This window comes from Varroa jacobsoni, unplaced genomic scaffold, assembly GCF_002532875.2.
Source record: "Varroa jacobsoni isolate VJ856 unplaced genomic scaffold, vjacob_1.0 scaffold_202, whole genome shotgun sequence".
Taxonomy (NCBI): Eukaryota; Metazoa; Arthropoda; class Arachnida; order Mesostigmata; family Varroidae; genus Varroa; species Varroa jacobsoni.
Genome location: NW_019213104.1, coordinates 105,359 through 126,305, shown reverse-complemented (window position 1 = coordinate 126,305; position 20,947 = coordinate 105,359). Strand labels below are relative to the sequence as shown.

General features: G+C 38.9%; 1 protein-coding gene across 3 annotated transcripts in view; it reads right to left on the bottom strand.

Annotated features, from left to right (window-relative positions):
* Positions 1-12,969: 12,969 nt before the first annotated feature.
* The window catches only part of Ncc69 (sodium chloride cotransporter 69), a 57,287-nt gene continuing 49,309 nt past the window's right edge, over positions 12,970-20,947 (bottom strand). For all 3 annotated transcript variants that reach the window (XM_022855358.2, XM_022855357.2, XM_022855359.2), the window contains exons 7-14: positions 20,652-20,763; positions 20,192-20,331; positions 19,485-19,712; positions 18,964-19,180; positions 17,778-18,728; positions 17,046-17,436; positions 15,307-15,573; positions 12,970-15,016 (exon numbers count right to left, since the gene is read on the bottom strand). In XM_022855358.2, the coding sequence (XP_022711093.1) occupies positions 14,881-15,016; positions 15,307-15,573; positions 17,046-17,436; positions 17,778-18,728; positions 18,964-19,180; positions 19,485-19,712; positions 20,192-20,331; positions 20,652-20,763 (2,442 nt within the window). In that variant the 3' untranslated portion in view covers positions 12,970-14,880. The remainder of the gene's footprint in view (positions 15,017-15,306; positions 15,574-17,045; positions 17,437-17,777; positions 18,729-18,963; positions 19,181-19,484; positions 19,713-20,191; positions 20,332-20,651; positions 20,764-20,947) is intronic.

The following is a 20,947-nucleotide window of genomic DNA, read 5'->3' as shown; positions in this document are numbered from 1 at the left end:
ATTGTTGTTGCAACTATAGACACTAGAAAAGGTCATGGTTTATATTCAGGTGCTTATCTTTCTCTTAACCTTATATAAAGTTACATGACGTGGTTGTACACACATAACTTTACCTAAAGCCCTACGTATATTGGATTGTCTAAAAAGTATTTACCGTTTCTAGGCCAAACTTAAAACAAGCATTTTCTATATTTTAAAATGGTAATGCTAAACTAAATATGCACTGGTCTGTTAATAATACCATAACCCCATCACTGTAGAACTCTAGGTTTCTGGGCGAAAAATTGTGAGAAGTCATTTTTGGATTTCTCCATTGGAATTGAACCAAGACCATTAAGAAAGTTTTACAACAACCGCGGAGATGATAATTCGATGATGCAAAATCCAGGTATGCATGAACGTTTCGTGTCCAAGTTCTCTATATTTTTGCCGGCTAACTAAAAGGTAACTCATTTTTTCACGGTGGAAAGCGATGCCTCTTCTATTCAGTAGTTCTTCAATAGTTTGATTTTTTCCAATGGCTTATGGTACTTTTGACAATAGAGATTCATCTGATCCGTTGTGTTAGGTGAGAGCAACCTGTAACGTACAACTTCTTTTCAAACAGATAGCGTAAGCTTCTCGCTCATAAATTGAACGCTATTTTTTTCTTTGCTCAATGTTGTCATACGTGATCTATCTTTGACAATGGCATAATAATGCTGCGTAAAGTTTCGCAGATGGAAACAGGATTGCGTCGATTTGTGTGACACTTGAATCGAGCTTTTTATTTTCAGCTAGCTTTCTTCAGATCACTTTTTTGTGGTAAATATTTAGTCCTTTAGAGAGATCATCGGACTCGTTCAACTTCCGCGATAATTCCACTAAGTTTTTCTCTAATTGCACTACTACGAACAGTACTTTCCACATCTAGAATAAACACGACCGAATATCGCTTAACTTTCATCCTATAACGCGCCCTAAACATAAACAGGACAGTTTTTTATGGGCCTAGACAAAATGTGTCTCTAGTGGAATCAAATTCTTAAACGAAGCGAATTTTTTTACCCATTTCTCAATGCGTTCTACCTTAAGTTCGGATAAAGGCATCCCAGTAATTTTAGGACGTCTGTTCACCGATGTCCGAATATCATGACATTAAAGCCATTTAGCTAGAAAGATAATTAACGTTTTTTTCTTCAAAAGCCAATATTTATAAAGATATCTTAGTCAATTACTGCTTGAATCGGTATTACGCATGCGTAAGTAACCAAACAGCCCAATGTATTTTAGCCCAAAATGACGTCCAGATATTGAACAGCTGAAACGGATTGTGGTCGAGTGTTATATCGATCGATTGAAGGAAACATGATTGAAGGAGACAAAAGACACATATAGGTAGTAACCAGCCTGATAAACAGTAACGTTGCCGAATCGGACAGGATGAAACGATGCTTCTTGTAGTTCTGTTTGTATTCTCAGTAAAATTAAAGCACTTGTATTAGAATTGTAAGCTAAAGACGCGCTTGGACGTGAACAAAGATAAATATTCTAGAAGTTAAATTGATTAATTAAAAAAGCCGAATACTTTACTAACATAAACCTTCGTTTTTACCTAGAATCAGGAATCGCATAGTAAATCCAAAGTGATCTCATACCGCCTTCCCATAGAGAGACAGGTTCAAGATTTGTATAGAGCAAGTATTGGCAAATATGTACGCCTAAAAGCGACGGAAAGTCTATTCAGTACTTATCTTATTGTACTGGAGTTATATTGAAGACACTGGATTTATATAAGCCAAATTTACTTCGAGCCATCGTTGAAAACGACCCACAGCAGTTTACTAGTTATAGACTTTTGTATCGTGTGGCCAGAATTGGCTTACTTCGATTGACCTATTTTGGAAAAAACGGTGCCTCACAAAGTATATGTGTGGTTATATGGATTTCTGATAATTTTGTGACAAAACGTTAATTAACCATCAAGTCTAAAAGGAAAACGCCGTACTTACTAGAAATAAGATTAGATAAGCCAAAACTTTCCGTTCGTTGTTGCTGATTTAGGCAGGTCAAAAATTACTTGTCTACCCTAGGGTTACACAGTGATTTTCGAGTGGCCCGGGTAGTGATACATACATAAGTCGGACTTTGCTCGAGAACAGACGAGACATAATAACAAATGTACACTATTCTCCAAAACTAACTCGATGGGACTGATTCTGGCATAACTAGGTGAATTCCACCACCAGGTGGCGATTATAATGCAACACATATTTTGACAATATTGTTTTTTCTAAACAGTGCGCCGTGTCAATTTGTCAAAATTTCTTTCGAAAATAGCCACACGTGAGACACTGTTGACATTAGAACGCGCTTTTACTTTAGCCTATACAACTTTTAGGATGATCATGGAGTATAACTTTTATAAAATGTAACTTGCGTTCAGTTTGTATTTAAATCATATGTAGCTTTCGGATAGGCAAAACTGCGGTAGAAAAACAGGAAAAGTCAATTAAACAACAAAATTTATATAACGCGAGAAAGAATGCTTCTCTGTCGCATACTGCCCTGCCTTCTAAAGTTTAACTACCGAAAAAAGGTCTAGTAATTCCAATTGTATCAAAGTTCTACCCGTCCGAAAATGCGAACAGTTTGTTAGCCGTTGCTTGCTAGGAAGAAGCGGAGTGGCCGTCTTGGCCTAAGCAAAATGCATCAGTGCAAAAGGGCCCAATTTTTTGGTCGTCATTTATACGTACATATTATATCTCCGGTGTATGCTCGATGCACTTAACAAGCTGCGCGACGCAGACGTTCTTAAAGTTGGCTAAAATTTGTATTTCTCGCTTAAACATGCTATAGTTCAAGAAGCGGTTTGATGGTCCTCAGTAGAAATTTCACATGAACTTTAACCCCCCTTTGAACTACCACTGAGTCTCGGAGCGTTGTCGTAGCAAATTTCGTCAATTAAAAACGATCAAGAGTTCTAGCACAAGAAAACTGTAATAATATAATAATAATAATAAACTTACTGAGTCGGTTCTTTGAGGTCTAGCTGAAATGCGCTTTCTCTCTATGATCGTGCAATATTTCGAGGCATAACAGCTATCAGTTTAACATTTCAGTAAGCTTCTGAGGTTTTTTTTACCGGACGTGTTTCACCACAATTAGATTTGTAATATTTAAACCTTTCGACAAGCTTTTGTGTCCAATAAGGAAGGTGCTCGTGTACGGTTGAACCACCGTTAAGATCTTGGACCATCGTCGCAAGAGCGATCGCTATAATGTACGGGATATGCAACAGCTGTTTTATCTCTTTGGGGTTTCCCTACCTCCTTGGTAAGGCATAGGGCCATTGTCGAGTACGAATGCAATCAAATAGCGATAAATATCAGGGTCGTCCATTTGGGCTGTTAATGGGATAAGATGATCGTTGTATGCACCGTGAAAACATTGCTTGCTTTTGTCCTCACTACGCCAGCTACAATGAGTTCGGATGCAGACTAAATAGAATGGTTGAATTAGCATGGACACTTCTGGTAAGTTTGTAAGTGCAACTGAGTGTGCGAATGGGGCCGATCCTGACGTATCTAACAATCTCAATACAGCATGTTTCGATGTTACGCTAAAATTGTCATAATCGCAACAATTATACGATAGCAATAGGTGAATTTCGGTACTTTGAATCTATGGATTTTTACCAAAAATCATAAGTTTACGTTCTTCATAAACAGAGTGAAAAAGGGCGTCAGGCAATACGTAACTGCACTGATGGAACTTGTATAGCTAGCAAAAAAAAATCTGTCTATGCCAATATGAAACAGAAAATAGGATGGCTAGCTCTGGAAGATACATTGAAGTCCAACAAAATTGCATCCGAAAGAATACTATTATTTACGTTTTGTGAAGCTGGAAAGGTTTTAGCTATTAGGAACGTTCGAGAAGAACACGATTGTGTATGACCTATGGATCTGTACACGACCCACGTTTTACGTCGAGTGCTAAGCTATTCAATAGAACGGCCTTAATGGGCAGGCAAAGTCATTTCTGGTCACGACAATTTCAAATCTTTCTCATGGCAAAGGTGTTCAACCTGCTCTGAAAATGTTTAAGTGAGTTTTTTCGCACTCATCGTATTCTATAGGTATCGCGCAAAGGAACTACTACATTGATCACTGCAAATAAAATTGGTAACAGTACGGTTGACAACGAAAAAAATGTTAAAAACTGGCTGTACCAGAAAGGCTCGAAAATTTCTGAAAAGGTAAGGTACAAAACTTAGTCACAAGATGGGAAAGTGACGGGGATGCACACGAAGTAAATGTGTTGTTAAAATTCGCGTAAAGTGCTACGCCTTTTGATGCATTAAAAGATTTTTTCGGTTAATTCGAATCTCGATAGCCAAATATACGAATATGCCCAAAGAAATAACTTATGGTCAACAAAACGCGTGCAATTAAGTATTGGCTATGTTTTGAATGAAACGCATACATTCTGATCATTTTTGATAAGTTAGGTACCGGCGAATTGACGTACAAGTCTGAAACATAACAACCTGAAAAAGTGATTTCATCAAATTAGTGAAGAGCTACGCGTTCTAGTATGTTCCTGCGTTCGTGTTGGTGGCCTATTTCAGCCTTAGTCAAAGCGAACTATTGATACAAAATTGTAGTACAGGTTATGGTATCATCCTACCTGAGCTTCTCATCCACACCACTGAAGTTATATATATAATTTAAGTCCTAAATCCGCATCAGTTTTGGCTTACTGATTAGCTAGTATGACACACAATCCGGATCATTTTTGAAGCTTGCAACGGGACCGCGGTATTGCAGGAGGTCTATTTATTTCTTGGAGCGAAAAATAAAAATAGCTTTTTAGAAAAAACCGGTTTACATATTTTTGATACAACACAGCTAAAAGGTTGCCGTCACGACGAAAATGGTGTTCTTGGGATATCAGGCCAAAAAATTATACTCAAGTTGCATATAAATATACTTGAAATAGCCCGTACGAGCAGTCTTTTATTAATGGAGGAATTGACACTGAAAAGATTCGGCCTTGAGTAGAGGCTTTCAGTAATTTGTCTGATTGAAAACGCAGACACGGATCTATTCTCTATTCGGAGTTAGATAAGTTGGATTCATCTGCGGCGTAAGCAAGTCATAATAGTCTGTTCTTCCTGTAGACATCCGCAACCTTTTTTTAGCTTCAAATAAGCTTACGGCAAATAGACCCTATAGTTTAGCTAATTCTCACTTTTCCGGCTCTCTCCGTAGAAGTAACTGTTTTCAAATTAACACCTTGAAACGCTGATATCCTCATGTGGCAACAGTGACAATGTGTATACTTTACGTAACTTGATAGGTAAGTAAATGAAGTTCAGGCTTCGTAACAAGAAACAAAGGTCTTCAGTTATGGATGCCGGCTCATGCAATGACAGGCCAGTTTCTTGGCGACTCCAAGAAACTGTTAATTTCGGAAAAGATCTGTATTTGGAAACAAAGGATTAGAACGAGGTGTTTTTCACGAAATCTGTCGGTACTTATTCGCAGCTCTAAGGCCAACATTTTGCCTTAAGATGTCCCTGATGAGGCAGCCTCATTATTAGACCCTAAAAAGAGGAAAACATTTTAGTAATTCCCGTCGAATTCATAGTATCAGAAGTGTAGGTACAAGTGATCCTTTCTATGACCTATTTGCAGTTCAATGTATTATTATTGTATAATATAATATATATTTAATACTATAATGATGAGATGATAGGTTCGCATACGCATCAGTTTCCTCATTGATGGGAACCTGTTTTCCTTTGCTTAAGTTATGACTACAGTTAGTAAATTCGGTGCAGTATCTGGGGAAAAACCAGCCTAAAGACAGTTATTATTAGCCCGCAGCTCCAGAGCAAAGAAATCGTCTATAGTAATCCCGAGAGAAATCAGTGGAATTTTCGGGTAATTCGCTACAAGATTAGGAACTAGGTTAGAAAGTTGTACGGATCAGAAGTACAGCCATGTCACGTGCGCAAAACCGCTATTGTCGGCGTAGTTCGCTCACAATGCGTAAAAGGCGCTATTGAAGGCAAGCAAATGGTACTTGTGTTAAATAGGTGGTACACCAGAACAGTAGAGTCTGCCGGACGCCCCAGACGATTCTTACGGCTGTCTTCTGCGATACCTCAATTCATTTTATTAGGCACCGGGGCACAGACCACGCAATTAACTCCATATTCAAGGATCAGCAAGAACTGCCTTTTTATGTTCATAGAGCATCGTATGTGCGTTCATATTGTACATTGAAAATAACTTTTAGATAGGTGGAATGTGGTGAGCGACCGGTCGTAGATCTCGGTAAGTTCAAAAAAACTGATCTTAGTTTTACTTTTTCGTCTGAAAAATGTTGTAAGCTTCGTGTCGCATTTGGTTATGTCTTTGTTTTCCTTTGTTCAAAGGATCGTATCCTTAAATATACTCTTGCAGTATAGCAAAAGAATTGGGGATTAGTTGTAAAAGTTGAGAGCTGCCACAACAGAACATTACATGACAAACCTGCACCCCCTAGGGGAGTTTCTATAAGAGCAGCAAGAGTATATGTAAAATGAAACAGATGTTCTTGATCATTATGAAGAAAGGCATTGGTTATATAGTGAAATACTTTTTGCGTCGTAATCGTCACTCCTAGGTAAATTCCAAATTAGACCGTGTACCTTGCACCTATGTACTTGTACGTATGGCGTATATTTTAAATATCAGATCTATAATAAAAATGAAAAGTCCCAGAAATCTTTCTACTTTTTTGTTGGCCCAAAAGTGAAGCGCAACAGCTTTGATTAACGCTTTAACTAGCGTCGTTAAAAAAAAATAATAATCTCGACTAGCAAGCACGATAATTAAGTTCCGAATTGGTTTGCGTTTGAGTCTAGCAGATCCTCTGCGACCATTAACGCTTGATCTTTTATTATCGAGCAGGAGATATTACCTAAACTTATGCAACTCCTCGAGGTGCAAGGACTCGCAGAAACCCTGTTAAGCGAAGACAGGATTAATGGTGTCTATTCTGCGCGCAACTTGTGAGTAGTGCTAAGCAAAAATGCTCAGTATACAACAACAGTAAAACTTTTTGCATTATTTTTTGCGTGAAATTAGCTGCCTTCGTTTATATAAATTGTATCTCGCGGTAATCATCAAGGAGAATTGCTTTTCTTTCGCTTCTTTAGTATTTCTAGTGTTGTTTTCGCGCGCATCACTTGAGTCTCTCTAGGCCCTCTCACTTACCTTCGCAGAGAACTGTATCCGTGTGCAAAAACGACTCTGACTTTGTCTGCTGTTGAGCATCCATGCTCAACTCTGGCTTCCTCCCCTAACAAAGTTCAACAAGCGGGCTTTTTCTTGCCTCACTCCAGTCGTTAGTCAAATGCTCCCACAGTAAAAAAAGAGGTGAGAGAGTATAGTAGGGAATCCAGTTTCACTATTGCGCACTTTTTGGACCAAAACCGTTTTGCAGTTTGTGCAGTGTTACTCTTGGAGTGGCCATTCTTTACAGGGAGGTAACTTTAAGGTCTTTGTACGCACAATGAACACCATGCCGTCTGCTGGTGGGGCTTCCGGGGGGTGTACACTCCTAAAAATGTGACTTCGCCAAACGATAAACCTCACTTGATCCGACGTGATATATTTTGACTGAACACGGGTACCAAGATGAAGAATTCAACTGCGTTCATGCGCCTGGTCTCGGCCGCATAGTACGGAGGCGTGGCTGAAGCAGTCCCCAAAGCACGCGCCGCCTTTCCGTGCTCTCCACGGGGGAGGTGCCCACCTACTCTTCGCTCCCCAAAAGCTCCGCCTCGTCCACTAACTTCATTTCAACCGGACCAAGCGTCCGCCATGCGGAATAGATGTTTTTACAATAGGTACTATCCCACAGCGAAGAGTTGAAGTCATAAGGTACTTAAAACGGAGTGAAAATGAAGACCTAGAGGACGTATTTACAACTGCATAATTTACGGGAAATCATCGCAATTGACACGAAAACTGTGGGATTTAATGGTTCTACTTAATGCGTTACAAGTCCCGTATACCCTCCAGTAAACCTAAATCTAACACACAAGAGGCGAACGCATATCTAGCAACGTCTATACAAGCTGATGGCGCTAAAACGGTATATTGGTGAATATAGAACTGTGAGTTACTACGGCCATTAGGATTAAACCACAAATATTTAATACCTAAAGGTTACATGCACCCGCTAATATGAGCCAAGATTGAAAAAATCCGACGTCTATAAGGAAAACACGTCTGTTAATTTTTGTCTGTAAAATTTTGTAGCCATAACGTAAATATGGTACAACGTATATCATTTTTTCATAACTAAATTTTATTAAAGCGAATATGGTCAAAAACAACTCGAATATTCACATACAAGAGAACAGAATATTTAAATTAAAGATGTAGGACTGGCGGAATGCATTCTTAAATTTCATACTAGATGCCCAAAAGGAATAGTAAAATTCATTTAAAAATTTGAGAAAAATCAACACTGATAAATAAACTGAAAGGTTGTTTACAGATTGTAAAGTTTGATTTGTAAGTAGTTCAAGGATTAATGAGCATGTCTATGTAAAAAAAAGTTCGCTCTGATTAAATGTTATGAACTGAATGAAATGAATGAAAAAGGTATGAACATTGGTGAACACACAGACTTTTCAAGAGAGACAATCCTGTTTACCAAAAAAATGAAAGGACTTCTTCTCATCGAATACGATCTAATTGGGTGGATCTAAGGGAGTATCATTAAAATAAACTTGCCTTTCAAGTAAAATTTTGTTATTCAAATAGCTAAATGCGTTACAACAATTAGTTGTAATCCTCAGATGACACTGCCTCGTCGAATCCTCTGAGGACTGATTGCTGACTATCAGGAACTCCAAATGCAACAGATTTCTTTTGCCCTAAGAGCACACATTTTTCAGACACTTATATTGGTCTTCAGTTTTCAGGACTATATATAAGCAAATGAATCGCAAAAATGATCGGCTTGCGGCTAAACTTCTTCTCTGCAATAAATAAATAGTACTAGCTTTTCAATCTATGTTTAGCCTTATTTACTAATGAGCTTAAAAAGACTGCTATGGAACTGCTGGATTGTAGATATTTATCAAATATTTTGAAGAGCGATACTTCACTTAGTCATTTAACGAAATAGGCTTAGTAATGAACTGTGCCTAAATTTGTGTTATCAAATTTAGACACAATTCAATCAATTATTGAGAAATTAAAGACACTTTGACTTAACAGAAAGTAAGAAAGTTAGATGCGGATATTGGAATACCGCACTTGAGCCCACTGATGTTCTGAAATGTTTGTTCGAATCCCTCGAACACTTTTCAAAATACCGTATAAGTTGTCAAAACATGGTCATAGATATTATATAGAATTATAAGGTCTCCAATCGATACATCGAGGTGAAATGTTCAGCCATATTTCCATGTCAGTCATTTGACAAAATTTCACTAGCACGAAGTGGCATTGTGATCTGATAATACTGCTGGACCCTCGTTCTCTCTAAACGAGTCGATTTTAATATAATTTGTGATTTTATCCTTTACCTAAGGACAACGATTTTCTCATTCACGTTGGGTTGAAATATTAGCGACAACGTATGGAGCACGACACTTGCGACACTTGGTATTTAAAAGCGTTGAATAGCCATAAGACTTTGAGACTAATATCTTAAGGACTAATATGGATACAAATTCAAAACATAATATCACCACCATTGAACAAAAAAGCAAGCAAATAACTAAGAAGATCAATAATCGCTGTCCAGACCACGTAGTAGGGCTGAATCCAGTACGTAATAGGGTCTTCCTTTGTCGGTGGGTTCGCGACGAATAGTTTGCTAAATATAACACCATATGATCTTATAAAGCTTGGCTTTCTTGACCGAACTGGTTATTACGTCTGATAGCGCATCTAAGGTCAGGTTAATTTGATATTTCCTGACACACAATATTTGAAGCCTACATTCTACCTGAAAACCATATAACCTAAATTATTAGAAAACGGTCACATACCTCAGAGATCTATTTGGATGCAACCTTTTTGGGCTCTTCCTACACGAACATTTTCCATATATTTACACATACAACTGGGAGATGATATTGAGAAAACGTTTAACTAATACAGAGTGAAGATTAGCCGATTGTACAAGTGGGCTAAAATAGCGCACCAAACGCGAATGTTTGATTTGGAGTTTTTTTTCGTGATCTAAAAATCTGTAATACAAAAAAATACTCAACGACAAACCTAATGCATTCGCTAAAGCTCTACTTAATAGTATCAGGCGTACATTTTTATGTATATATAAAGTTAAAATAGATAAAATGTTTCTGATGCAGGAGCAACAAAAGCAACAATTCATCATAGTTGCCAGCATTTTGTGCACACAGATTTTATTTGCCAGCATGAGACTACTAGAAGAGATACAATCGTAGACTTCCTAAAAAAGAGTCATATAATCGACAATCATAGATTTCAATTACTCACCTTATCGCTAACTGAGTAAATATTATCCAAAAATGGTGATAACATGTTATCCCGTCAAAATCATCATACCTGGTCTTGTGTCCGCAATGTTTAGGGTCGATACTGCTTCAAATATAATTATCATCGGAGTAAAGATTTGAGAATCACTTGTTATAGTTGATTTATTGTTTGCACTAAGTTTGCCACAATTCTTGTATACGAAAATATTGCAATAGAAACAACTCTTCCTTTTTGCCTACCTTTTGGGTACTTTGCTTAATACACGTCCGTTTTAGCCAATTAAGAAAACTTTAGGCTGTTACATACGAGTCCAATTGATTAAGGATTAGGTAACTAGTTAATATAACGTAACGAGTTATAATAATTATTTATTAAAATGTGTTTTCTTGTTTTCTTTTTTTTTTTGATTACTTGCCTCAGCGCTATGCACACACCACTTACGATCCTATATATAACTTCTTCATCCATGGTTTTTCGGAATAAATCGATAATGAAATAAGCTTGCTCACCAATTGGCCTTTTTGGGGTATAAATCGCTTCGAAATCATGTGAACTTATATTAGTAGAATAAACGAGTCAAAGCCAACGTTGGACATTTCTTTGCTCAATCCAGCAAGTAATTGAGACATGGTGGTGGGGTCTGGCGCTGTCATCCAGTAGCTAGGCTGCATGCTTTTAATTGCCTTGGCATGATCTAAAAGTCTCTGAAAAAACTTGATATAGCGAGTTACATCTATTGTTTCATTCTCGGCGAGGATCTCATAGTAGCCGAAGCTCCTGATGTCCATCGCAAAAATTGCTTCATCACCTCACGCCCGAACCTACTCGACACTACCGTCGAGCTCAGTTTCTCTCCAGAGTGACGCTACCTTCTCGTCAGGTCTCTCTCCGGCTGACGGTGGAGATTGAACAGGTCTTTAGCGAAAAACCCTTATCTATGGCTATCGTACGCTCCGGGCGGACCTTTTGTTGATTAAAGTTCCGCAAATTGCTCATGGAATACACCAAATACATTTCCAAGTGGTCCGAAGTCAACTTATAGAGGACCCATTTTCTACTTAGTTTCCACATTTTCAGTGCTTGGGTTATAATTGTGTAACACGTTACATGTGAAATATTAGTTTTGGCCAACACAACCGATAGACTTCGAGCTCTATTTTTGTGAAAGCCTCCTCAATTACGGCAATGTGCTCTCGTGCTTGAAGTTCTAACGTCTGGTCACTTCCTTGCCACTCTTTAACGCTCCAGCCTATTCCCTTGAAATTTTTGCACCATTTATTATATCGTGTTATGCTTTCGCCTAAAGCTTCCCTGTCGAGTGTCTTCACCAATATTTGATATGTTCCCCCAATGCTATGGCCTCCAAGAAACAAAAGCTGGATCATCGAGCGTTAATTTTTGAGATTAAAAAATACTTTTTCCTTCCGAATTAGTTCCTCCTAGAATGAACTTCATTTGGCTCCACTTAGCCTTCTAGAAAAGTGGAGTATTTGCTAGGCACATTTCGTCTGCTATTGGCGCGTAGTTCAAAAGTTATTCAGCTTAAAAGTCCGCCAGATTCGTTTGTAACAGTGTAAGAATTACTGATTTCTAACACGAATACACCACTTAATTTTTGTCTTGACAGCATATTTAAGGCTTGGCCAAGGTTTAACCCTTACTCCTAACCTTTATAAAAACCGGAGGCTTGTTTGGTATAGCAGAAAAAATAACCACCCAATCAAACTTGATTCTGTTCTATAACAGAACTTAAGTTAGTTGTGTGAGGTTGTACTAGGAATGATGTCCGATTGCCTGCGTTTGGTGTTGTCTTTTCTAACAAACGTAACAGATGCTGTTGTCTGGCTAATATATATCGGCAAACGATAAACTGGTATTTTTCTACGAATGAAATGTGTCTGAACAACTAGCACAAGTGAGAGTTGCGCTCTCCTGTTTACCCATGATTCGCTCCTGCTTCATCTGCGCCGATTGGATGTTTCTTTTGGGTACGCTACTTGTTGCGCGCTTGTTTTTTAGACCAAATTAACATATTCATGATTCGTCACCTGTTACGAGACGATCCATTCAAAATTTAGCTAGCATTTTTGTTAGCGAAAATGCTTTCAAGGATATTATTCTGGCACCTTTCTTCAACGAGTACCTTTGCGTTCATCTGATACACTAAGGCCCTGAAAAGGCACGATTCACCTTTGAAAAGTCGTATAAAAGGATCGTAACCGTATTCATGCGATCTTCCATTATGTGCGTCCGGAACCTTACGAAATGTTGAAGGTATCCATTTTGCAAACGAACGTCCCTTTGTCATAAGGACGCCGATTTCATATGAACTCTCTATCTAAAAAAAAAATTCCCTAAAACTTAAGTCCATTATAGGCGGCGTTTTGGACAGCATTTTAGCTAAGCTGCCTAATAAACACAAAAACAAGAAGAATAAAAAGCACAAGTGTTTTTCCTTAGTTGTTTAATTTTATTCAATCTTAATTGTGTCATGCACTTTATACCTATTATTTCTAATCCACCTATCTTTCAGGCTCCCTACTTTTGGCCAATTAAGCGAAGCTTTTCTCATTATAATAAAAGGTTAGAAAATGTATTTTTGTCGCTGCAAGTATTTTGTTATCTGTCGTTGATTGCATTGGCTCCCGTTAGTACCGTTTGCAATTGTTGTGTACCATGGGAGAGTGACAGTAGTTGTCGTGGCTTCATTATATTGTATCATAGATAACTTTCCCTTTTTCTTTTGTTACTATGTACAAATGCATTTACTTTTCTCGGGTACGTTACCCTGCTTGTTGTCGTAAGGTTTCAATAACGATAATTTAAAAGGAATATAGATGTACTCACATAATAGGCTTCATAGGTCTATCAGTACGTTTTCGAACCAGAAGCTATCGTATAGTTGTGGTTATTCGAGCGCCTACCCAAACACTTCGCAAAATTTTCGATCGGCGATCGATTTCCTGAATTCATCTATAATTATAGTTAATATATTTATCCTTGCTCTTTTTTTTTTCGTTTCGACTTGTGATTATGTGTACAGCACTCTTTGTTAACTATATATATATATATATATATATAGTTTTAACTATTATATAGTCTTACCACGGACAACACATGTCAATAGTACTTTTTGCTCCCTCTCACTCCTTTCCCCCTCCCTCTGTCCCTCTCTCTCTCTCTCTCTCACACATACACACACCTAAACACTCTGTTTCTCTCTTTCTATGTTTCTCAATTGTATTGCGTAAGTAAGTCCTCTGGCACAACCGAGTGACGGCTCGTCTCTCTTCAACACTTCGTATTACATTTATGCGCTACAAATTATGTGTAGAAATTGTTCCTGATTGATGAATTGAGATAGCGCCAAGATGACCAAATTCTGCGTTCGCATGGACAATAATGCGATGACATCATTTCCTCATTTTTCAGCTGTGCCCTGCACACCACAGACCACCGTATGGCGCCGATTCTTGTGGCCTAATGGTCTTGAACCGTACTTCCCTACTTGCTGCTGGCTTGAAGCAGAAAACTGTATAGTTGATTTTTTTTTTACCATCATCAACGACCTATTAGAATTCTCAGCATCGGATACGTTCTCATTCACGGGAACTACATAGCAACCCGCGTTTTGTGTTTGTACTATATCGTTTGACAATTCAGCTGGCTAAAGGATAATTAATAACATACCTAATTGAACCCGTACCTGTGTAGCACGAGTCGATTTGGTGAGAACACAGTAGTATTTCGATCTGCAGCCAGCAATATGAACTCGTCATAAGCTTTTGTTAATTTTCTGGCATTGTGATCTACAGAACAACAAATTACGAAATTTAACTTCCAGTGGCGCCTTGTTATAACAACGACGAAATAGCTTGTATTACGACCCCAAAAGAGGTCCTTGTCTGTTTATGTTATTTGAGAAAAACATGTAATACAACAAATGCCAGGTAAACAGTAGATTTGATGCCGCATCAAGTTCTAATCCATAGAAAGACAGTGCGATACACAACACTACTATCTGAAAATTAGCGAATTAATGAAATTAATCTGAAAAAAATTTGATAGTAAAAGGAAGCGAAAATTTGTCGAAGCCATAAGATGCATGCTTTGTAATCAAATAGCTTAACCAGGCTCGCTGATATGATTTGCCATATCGGCATCCAGAGTAAACGAATAGATCCAGCGATATTATAGTCTCCATGCCGCCAAAGCGCTGTTGACATCGTGCGGCCTTGCGCCTATCTACATGTACGGCCGACAACATTTTGTTTGGTCATCGTTAGGTGCGACGATGAGATGCGTATCTTGCCATAAGTGACTGGCAGAAACGCTGACCGTCGACTGTTTACGATCGCCTCTATGAGTAGAAGGTCAGTACAGATGTTTGGTTACCTCGAATAAGGAGGAATGGTGGCATATCTCTGGTCAACATATCCAGCCAGGCCATGTATAAGCTCGCAGAACATGTATTCTTGCGTGGCATCGGGAGCGTCCTGCCAAGAAATGGGCATACAAAAAGTCTGGTTAGAAAGCGTCGAGCTATCAATACAAAAGATAGTAGTTATCGCTGAACGCGATCAGACGCTTAGGCGCGATCCAGGCTTACGCATGCAAAATGGAACGATCCTAAAGAAGTTTCCCTAAGCAAGACCGATGTCGAAGTAGAGAGCGTTCTCTTGCCTACAAGCTACCATTATTTTCTAAAACAGTCTTAATAATTTGACTTGAAAATTATTAATTATCTTAATAGATACTTGTATATGCGGAGCAAAACGTGACTTACATCACAACTAAATTCGATTCGCGCGAGTACTGGAGAAGGAACTCTCTGAGGCGAAGGTGACGATTTGTTTTTGCTTTGAGTGCAAGGAGCTCGGAATCAGTGATTGCAAGCTTATTGTCTTCTGACACTTCATCCTGGTCCGTTTTCCAGCGAGCTATTAACTTTTCAAATTCACGTTTGGTCTCATCTGAGGGGGGTTTCTGAATGTCCGGGATTACAATGACATCGGAGTATTCCATTCGGAACTTGCTTAACAGAGCCGCCATGCTGAAATTTCAACCCAAAAAGAATCGAATTATTTTCAAAAACCTAAGACACGCTGAATTCGTTACCCGATTATAGATAGAGGATTGAAAGTTACCTCCCAAACAATTCAGCTATAGTATTTCGATATCATTTAGCTATATGTCAGCTGTTATAACGACATTAGCAGTATAGATAGTCTAACTAGGAGAGAACAAAGAAAAAAAAGCACCTCGGTTTAGCCGATTATTCTTATCAATAAATGACATCCTTCATCGGACGACTGTCGCGGAATGGGATCCGCAAGTGTGCACTTGTAGCCGGCAAGTGCATTAGTACAATATAAAAGTAACGTGCCCTTCTCGAGACTATTTAGGGGTTCCATATTAGGACTGGTTTATATTTTGTCTTAACTGACAAACCAAGTTCCCTTTCGCTTCTCTATTGGCATAATTAAACACTTGGATATAACTTTATATGTGAATTTGCTACAGACAGTTGGCACCGTTAACTTCGTTAATAGGCATAATTATTTTTCGGCTTGTAAGTATCTTTTTCATCTCAAGTGGTAACTTACAGAACTCTAGATGGTATGGCAGAGGTAACTTAAGGCGAACTATTTAGCCGGTCACTAACTTTGTATAAGTTTAAACTACGAAGTATTAGAAGACGAGATTTGGCTATTTATATTAAGGGTTTAAGTGTCTGCGCCTATAAACTGATTGGGTGTCAACAGAATTTAGAATCAAAGATATCAGTTAGTGTTGAAAGTCAGCGATGAGCGATTAGATCGCAGTTTGTTAAACAGATCTGATGTAATCTGTCGGAGATGCAAAAATACTGGACAATACATTTTTAGCGAAACAAAAACTTTTTCCTTGTGCAATAATTTTAACGACGGTAAGTGGGAGACTGAGAATCACGGGCAAAATCTTGAACGAGTTGTTGTGAATACAGATGTTCAATGAAGAATTATTATAGCTCATGGTATAAAAATACTGAATATGAAGAAGAAGCACAAGAGAATTGCTTTTTTCTTTTTCAGGACCGGCGCACAGGGTACGTGAATACACGTTTGCTTCATCCTAGACATGATTTGCGCAAGTAGTATTATCAGGGCTGACGTCAATCTATAGATTATAACGGTTCTATAGTAAGGCACCATTTGCCTACCCCACAAGCGTTAAGAAGTGCATTAAGTTTTTAGACTCACTAAATAGCCCTGGACGATTTAATAAGGGATTTGACAATCTTCTTTCACCACAAGACGTGTGCAACTATTGCCATTTTCAATGCGCCCATAATTAAGACTTTTGTAAGCTACCTTGATTTTTTCTGTTGGAGGACATTGTATATTGGAGGACAGCTGGCACAAAAACACATATCTTGTGAACTTGAATATAATTGCATACTAGATGCGCTCTGCTTGTAAGCGCAAACAACTCGAACGTATTCTAACATGAGTTCATGTTCTATGCATCGGCCCTCTCACTCACTTCCTTTGTTCCCGGTCAAGCTCTTCTTTCTTGTTGGCTAGTGAGAAAACACGCAGTTTGCAGGAACTCCAGTTGCTTCGTGTCGACAGAAGATAGGGCACGAGTATCGTCAGACCACCGTCGTCGTAAAGCCACCATACATCGATGGTGCCCTTTCGTTGTTTGCGCAAGAACTGGTTGACGTTTTGCAGTACCTCTTTCGGGCATTCGATAACGTTTGGTGAGCCTACCAGAGCTTCTTCTTCATCTTCCTGACGTTCTTTCGAATCACCTCGCTCCTTATTGCCACCCCGTTCTTTGTCTTTGTCCGCCACACCCGCCACGGACGCTCCGAGTCCCTTGTGTTCGGGCTGAGGCGTCCCCGGGGGTGTGCCTTCGCGGGAACTGCCTCCTGCACAACATTTCATCAGGAACAAATAAATAACACCATCATTACTATCACATGAAATGTCATACACATGTCTAGATGCTTCACATAGTAGAATTAACTACAAGAGCCAACCAGTATCACAGATACGTATACAAATGTATGTAGACAAATATGTAGAATTGTAATATGTGTAGCTTCTCTAATATTAAGGGGTCGAAGCTCCAACAACTCAAAGATTGTGCCAAGCTCAATATATGTAACTAGTGCAAGCTCGTCGTACGCATATATCTATATACGGCAGGCATAAATTGTGTAAATAAACGAAAAGTTTTTTTTAACGCCAGCCATTTAGCTCAACTTACCAGTGGACAGTTGGGCGGAGGAGACGTTCCTAGGAAACAGGGCACTCTCGTTTCGTTCGAATCCACCGGCGCCACCGCCAGACGTCGGCAATTTCAAATGATTACTGCTTTTGCCGTTGGTCGTCGGCGAGGATACGAAAACATCCGTGTTTGCATATTCGGAATAATCAAGTCCTTCGGGAAGGCGTAGAATTGCAATGGACATATGATGATCGAGAATCTCGTGAATGATGTTGAAGTACTCCTCCAACTCATAGTCATGACACGTTTGCCAGTGGTATTTGTAGCCAAGCATAACAACGTTTGGTCGAAGTTTGCCCACTCCGGCACACTGTAGGAGTGAGCGTACACCCTTGGAACGATCAGATTCGACAACAATCGAATAAAACGACTTAATCTTGCGTTTTTGTAACCACTGCTGGGCCCGTACGGTCAGATTGTGGCGAGCCCGGTGGGGTAACGGGGGTCGAGCGACGTGGCCACAGATGAGCAACGAAAGTTTCTTCGTGATCGAATAGGCAAAATCAATGAGAGGCGGGCGATAGTTAGGCTCGCCTGACAATACGAGAATCTGTGGGCGATAATTCTTGACATGATCTTCTACCTGTTGGAGTTTATAGACGGCGTTTAGGGCATCCTTATAGGTCTGCGCCTGCGTTGAGCTGCCCCAGTTGACGTCGGGCTTTCGTTGCCCAATGTACATATGTAATCCCAGGATAACGGCGAACGTGATCAGTGCCGTATATGGCTCCATGACAAACATAACCCCCAAACAAAGAATGGCACCGAGAAGTGACAGCCACATATTGTAGTACTTAAAAGCTGGACGGAAACCGGGTGAACGAGCGAACGAGGCGTGGAAGCAGGCGAAATTGATGAGGCAGTAGGCTGCCATAAAAAAATTGGAAATAAGCGGCGCAATCGAATTCAGCTTGCCGATGGCTACGCAGCCTGCAGGAGATGCAGAGTCAGATTTATACAGTGATATTATATTTTTTATACAGTGATATTTTACATATATATACATTTGGAAAACAGGATAATAAACATTTACAGCGTATGCCTATGTCATCGCAGCTCATATGTTTTTTTCATAACTCAGGTTTTGTATTTTTTATTCCGTTTGTTTTTATCTAAACTTCTTTATCTTATAGTAAACACAGATACTGCTATTTTCACTCATTACCTATTCCAATGGCCATGGCTAGAAAGTAGCCCCGTTTGGGCTCCCCATTAGGCCCGTAGCCTTTGCCAAAGGCATCGATGTGTGGGAATAGCTTGTCCTTGCAAAGGGCCTGAAACACCTTCGGGGCAGATACCAACGAGGCTAGCGCAGAAGACAAAGTTGCAGCAAACACTCCCGCGTTTATCAAGGGCCCGAAAACAGACACCATCTCCATGACCTATTAACATATCATTATGCAACAACAGATGCAGTACAAACGTTGAAGTCCTTACAGTTTATGAGAAGTCGTAGGAAGACATTTTATTATACAGTAGCAAAGACACATTACGTTAGAGTAAGGTGTAAATTTAATTTGCTCATCTCTTATAGTGAAGGACATGTTTTATCATGTTGAAATCATTCAAACTAACGGTGCTCAGAAATTTGCCAGTAAATTTCAAACCGTCTTTTAATTCTCACCGTAGTACGAATACGACAATGATTATAAAAATCGTTAAGAGAACCAAAAAGTAACTACTAACATTAGCATCATTGAAAAGTCCATACGGACAGTCCTTGGGATTACAAGGTCCTGCGTGTCCGATAGAATCCCTAAGGTCCGCGAACGACAGCGTATTTGCGTTAGCTGGTGCTAAACCAGTGGCATAACGGAGCGTTGTAGCGCCTGCCAGAATCGCAAACAGCACATAGGAAAGTGAGGTGATAATGATACCTAAGAAGGTACCTTTAGGAATCGCCGTGGATGGATTCTGAAAAGCATAACACGATAAAGAAAAAACAATTCATACGCCACATAGCCTCGTGTATAATAAAGGATAATGGAGACCAATGCAGAGCACTTCACGCTTAATGGGAAGTGCACATTTTACAAGATTTCCTTATATATATATATATATATATATATATATATATATATATATAATAGTTATAAACGAATTTGTGGTACGTGAGATTGTCCATATCAGCGTACTACAATCACAGGAAGTAGATAACTAGAAATTAGCACACATAATAAAAGTAGTTTATAGTAATTATAGTTGGACATCGAACCATGAATTGATAGATAATTTAGCCAAATCTTATAAAACAGCAAAAAAAAAAAGATTAGTATGTTATCGAATATAGCATGTATTATTGGATAGGAGTAAGTCTTGTTGCTTCTAGCTAGGTTTATCAAACATACACAGAATGGCTGTAAAAATAGAAGAAATACAAAAAAAGGCCTTACAGCAAGGTCACCGGATATATTCGCTCCGGCAAGAATTCCTGTGGCGGCGGGGAAAAACACAGCAAACACCTCAAAGAAGCCATAATCTTTGCCGCCCTCTGGGGAAAATTGTGGACCGAAATTCTCCGCTAACATTGTTGCTGTAATTAAAGCAATGAAAAAATCTTTATTTTTACTGATTTGTAAAATCAAATTAGCCGCACGCAACACAGATAGGATATAATTCTGATTTACTAAAAGACAGTCCCTTCAGGGTAAGGACAAAGTGTTTCATTGCCAAGCTCATGTGGCCTAAGGAATAAACCTGACCGACTTTATAGTGTTTAGTGGAGACACTCTGAGGCACTGTGTATTATATAGCGGTCTAAAAGATCTAATGAGAAGCTGACGGAAGAACTCGGAAGAATAAATTATATCAGTGATCTACTCTTAAAAACTTAACTTGAAAAAAATCACTTACTTGAAAAACCGAGAAAGCCCTTGCCAAGTTTAGCTTCCGGCACGGGCAGAAAGGCTCCAAGAATGAAGTTAAACATTGCTCCGAGAAGGATGAAAAGCAGAACCACTTGCGCCTAATATATGGCCGAAAAGCAGATTAAGTTTAACACAACCAAGCGAAATTGACAATGAAAACAGTACCTTCTAAATCAAGCAACACAAATATTTAATTCTAGATCTAATAATAATTATAATTATATATATATATAGTGTGTAATAATATATACATATATAGTGCGTGGCGTGTAAATTACCATT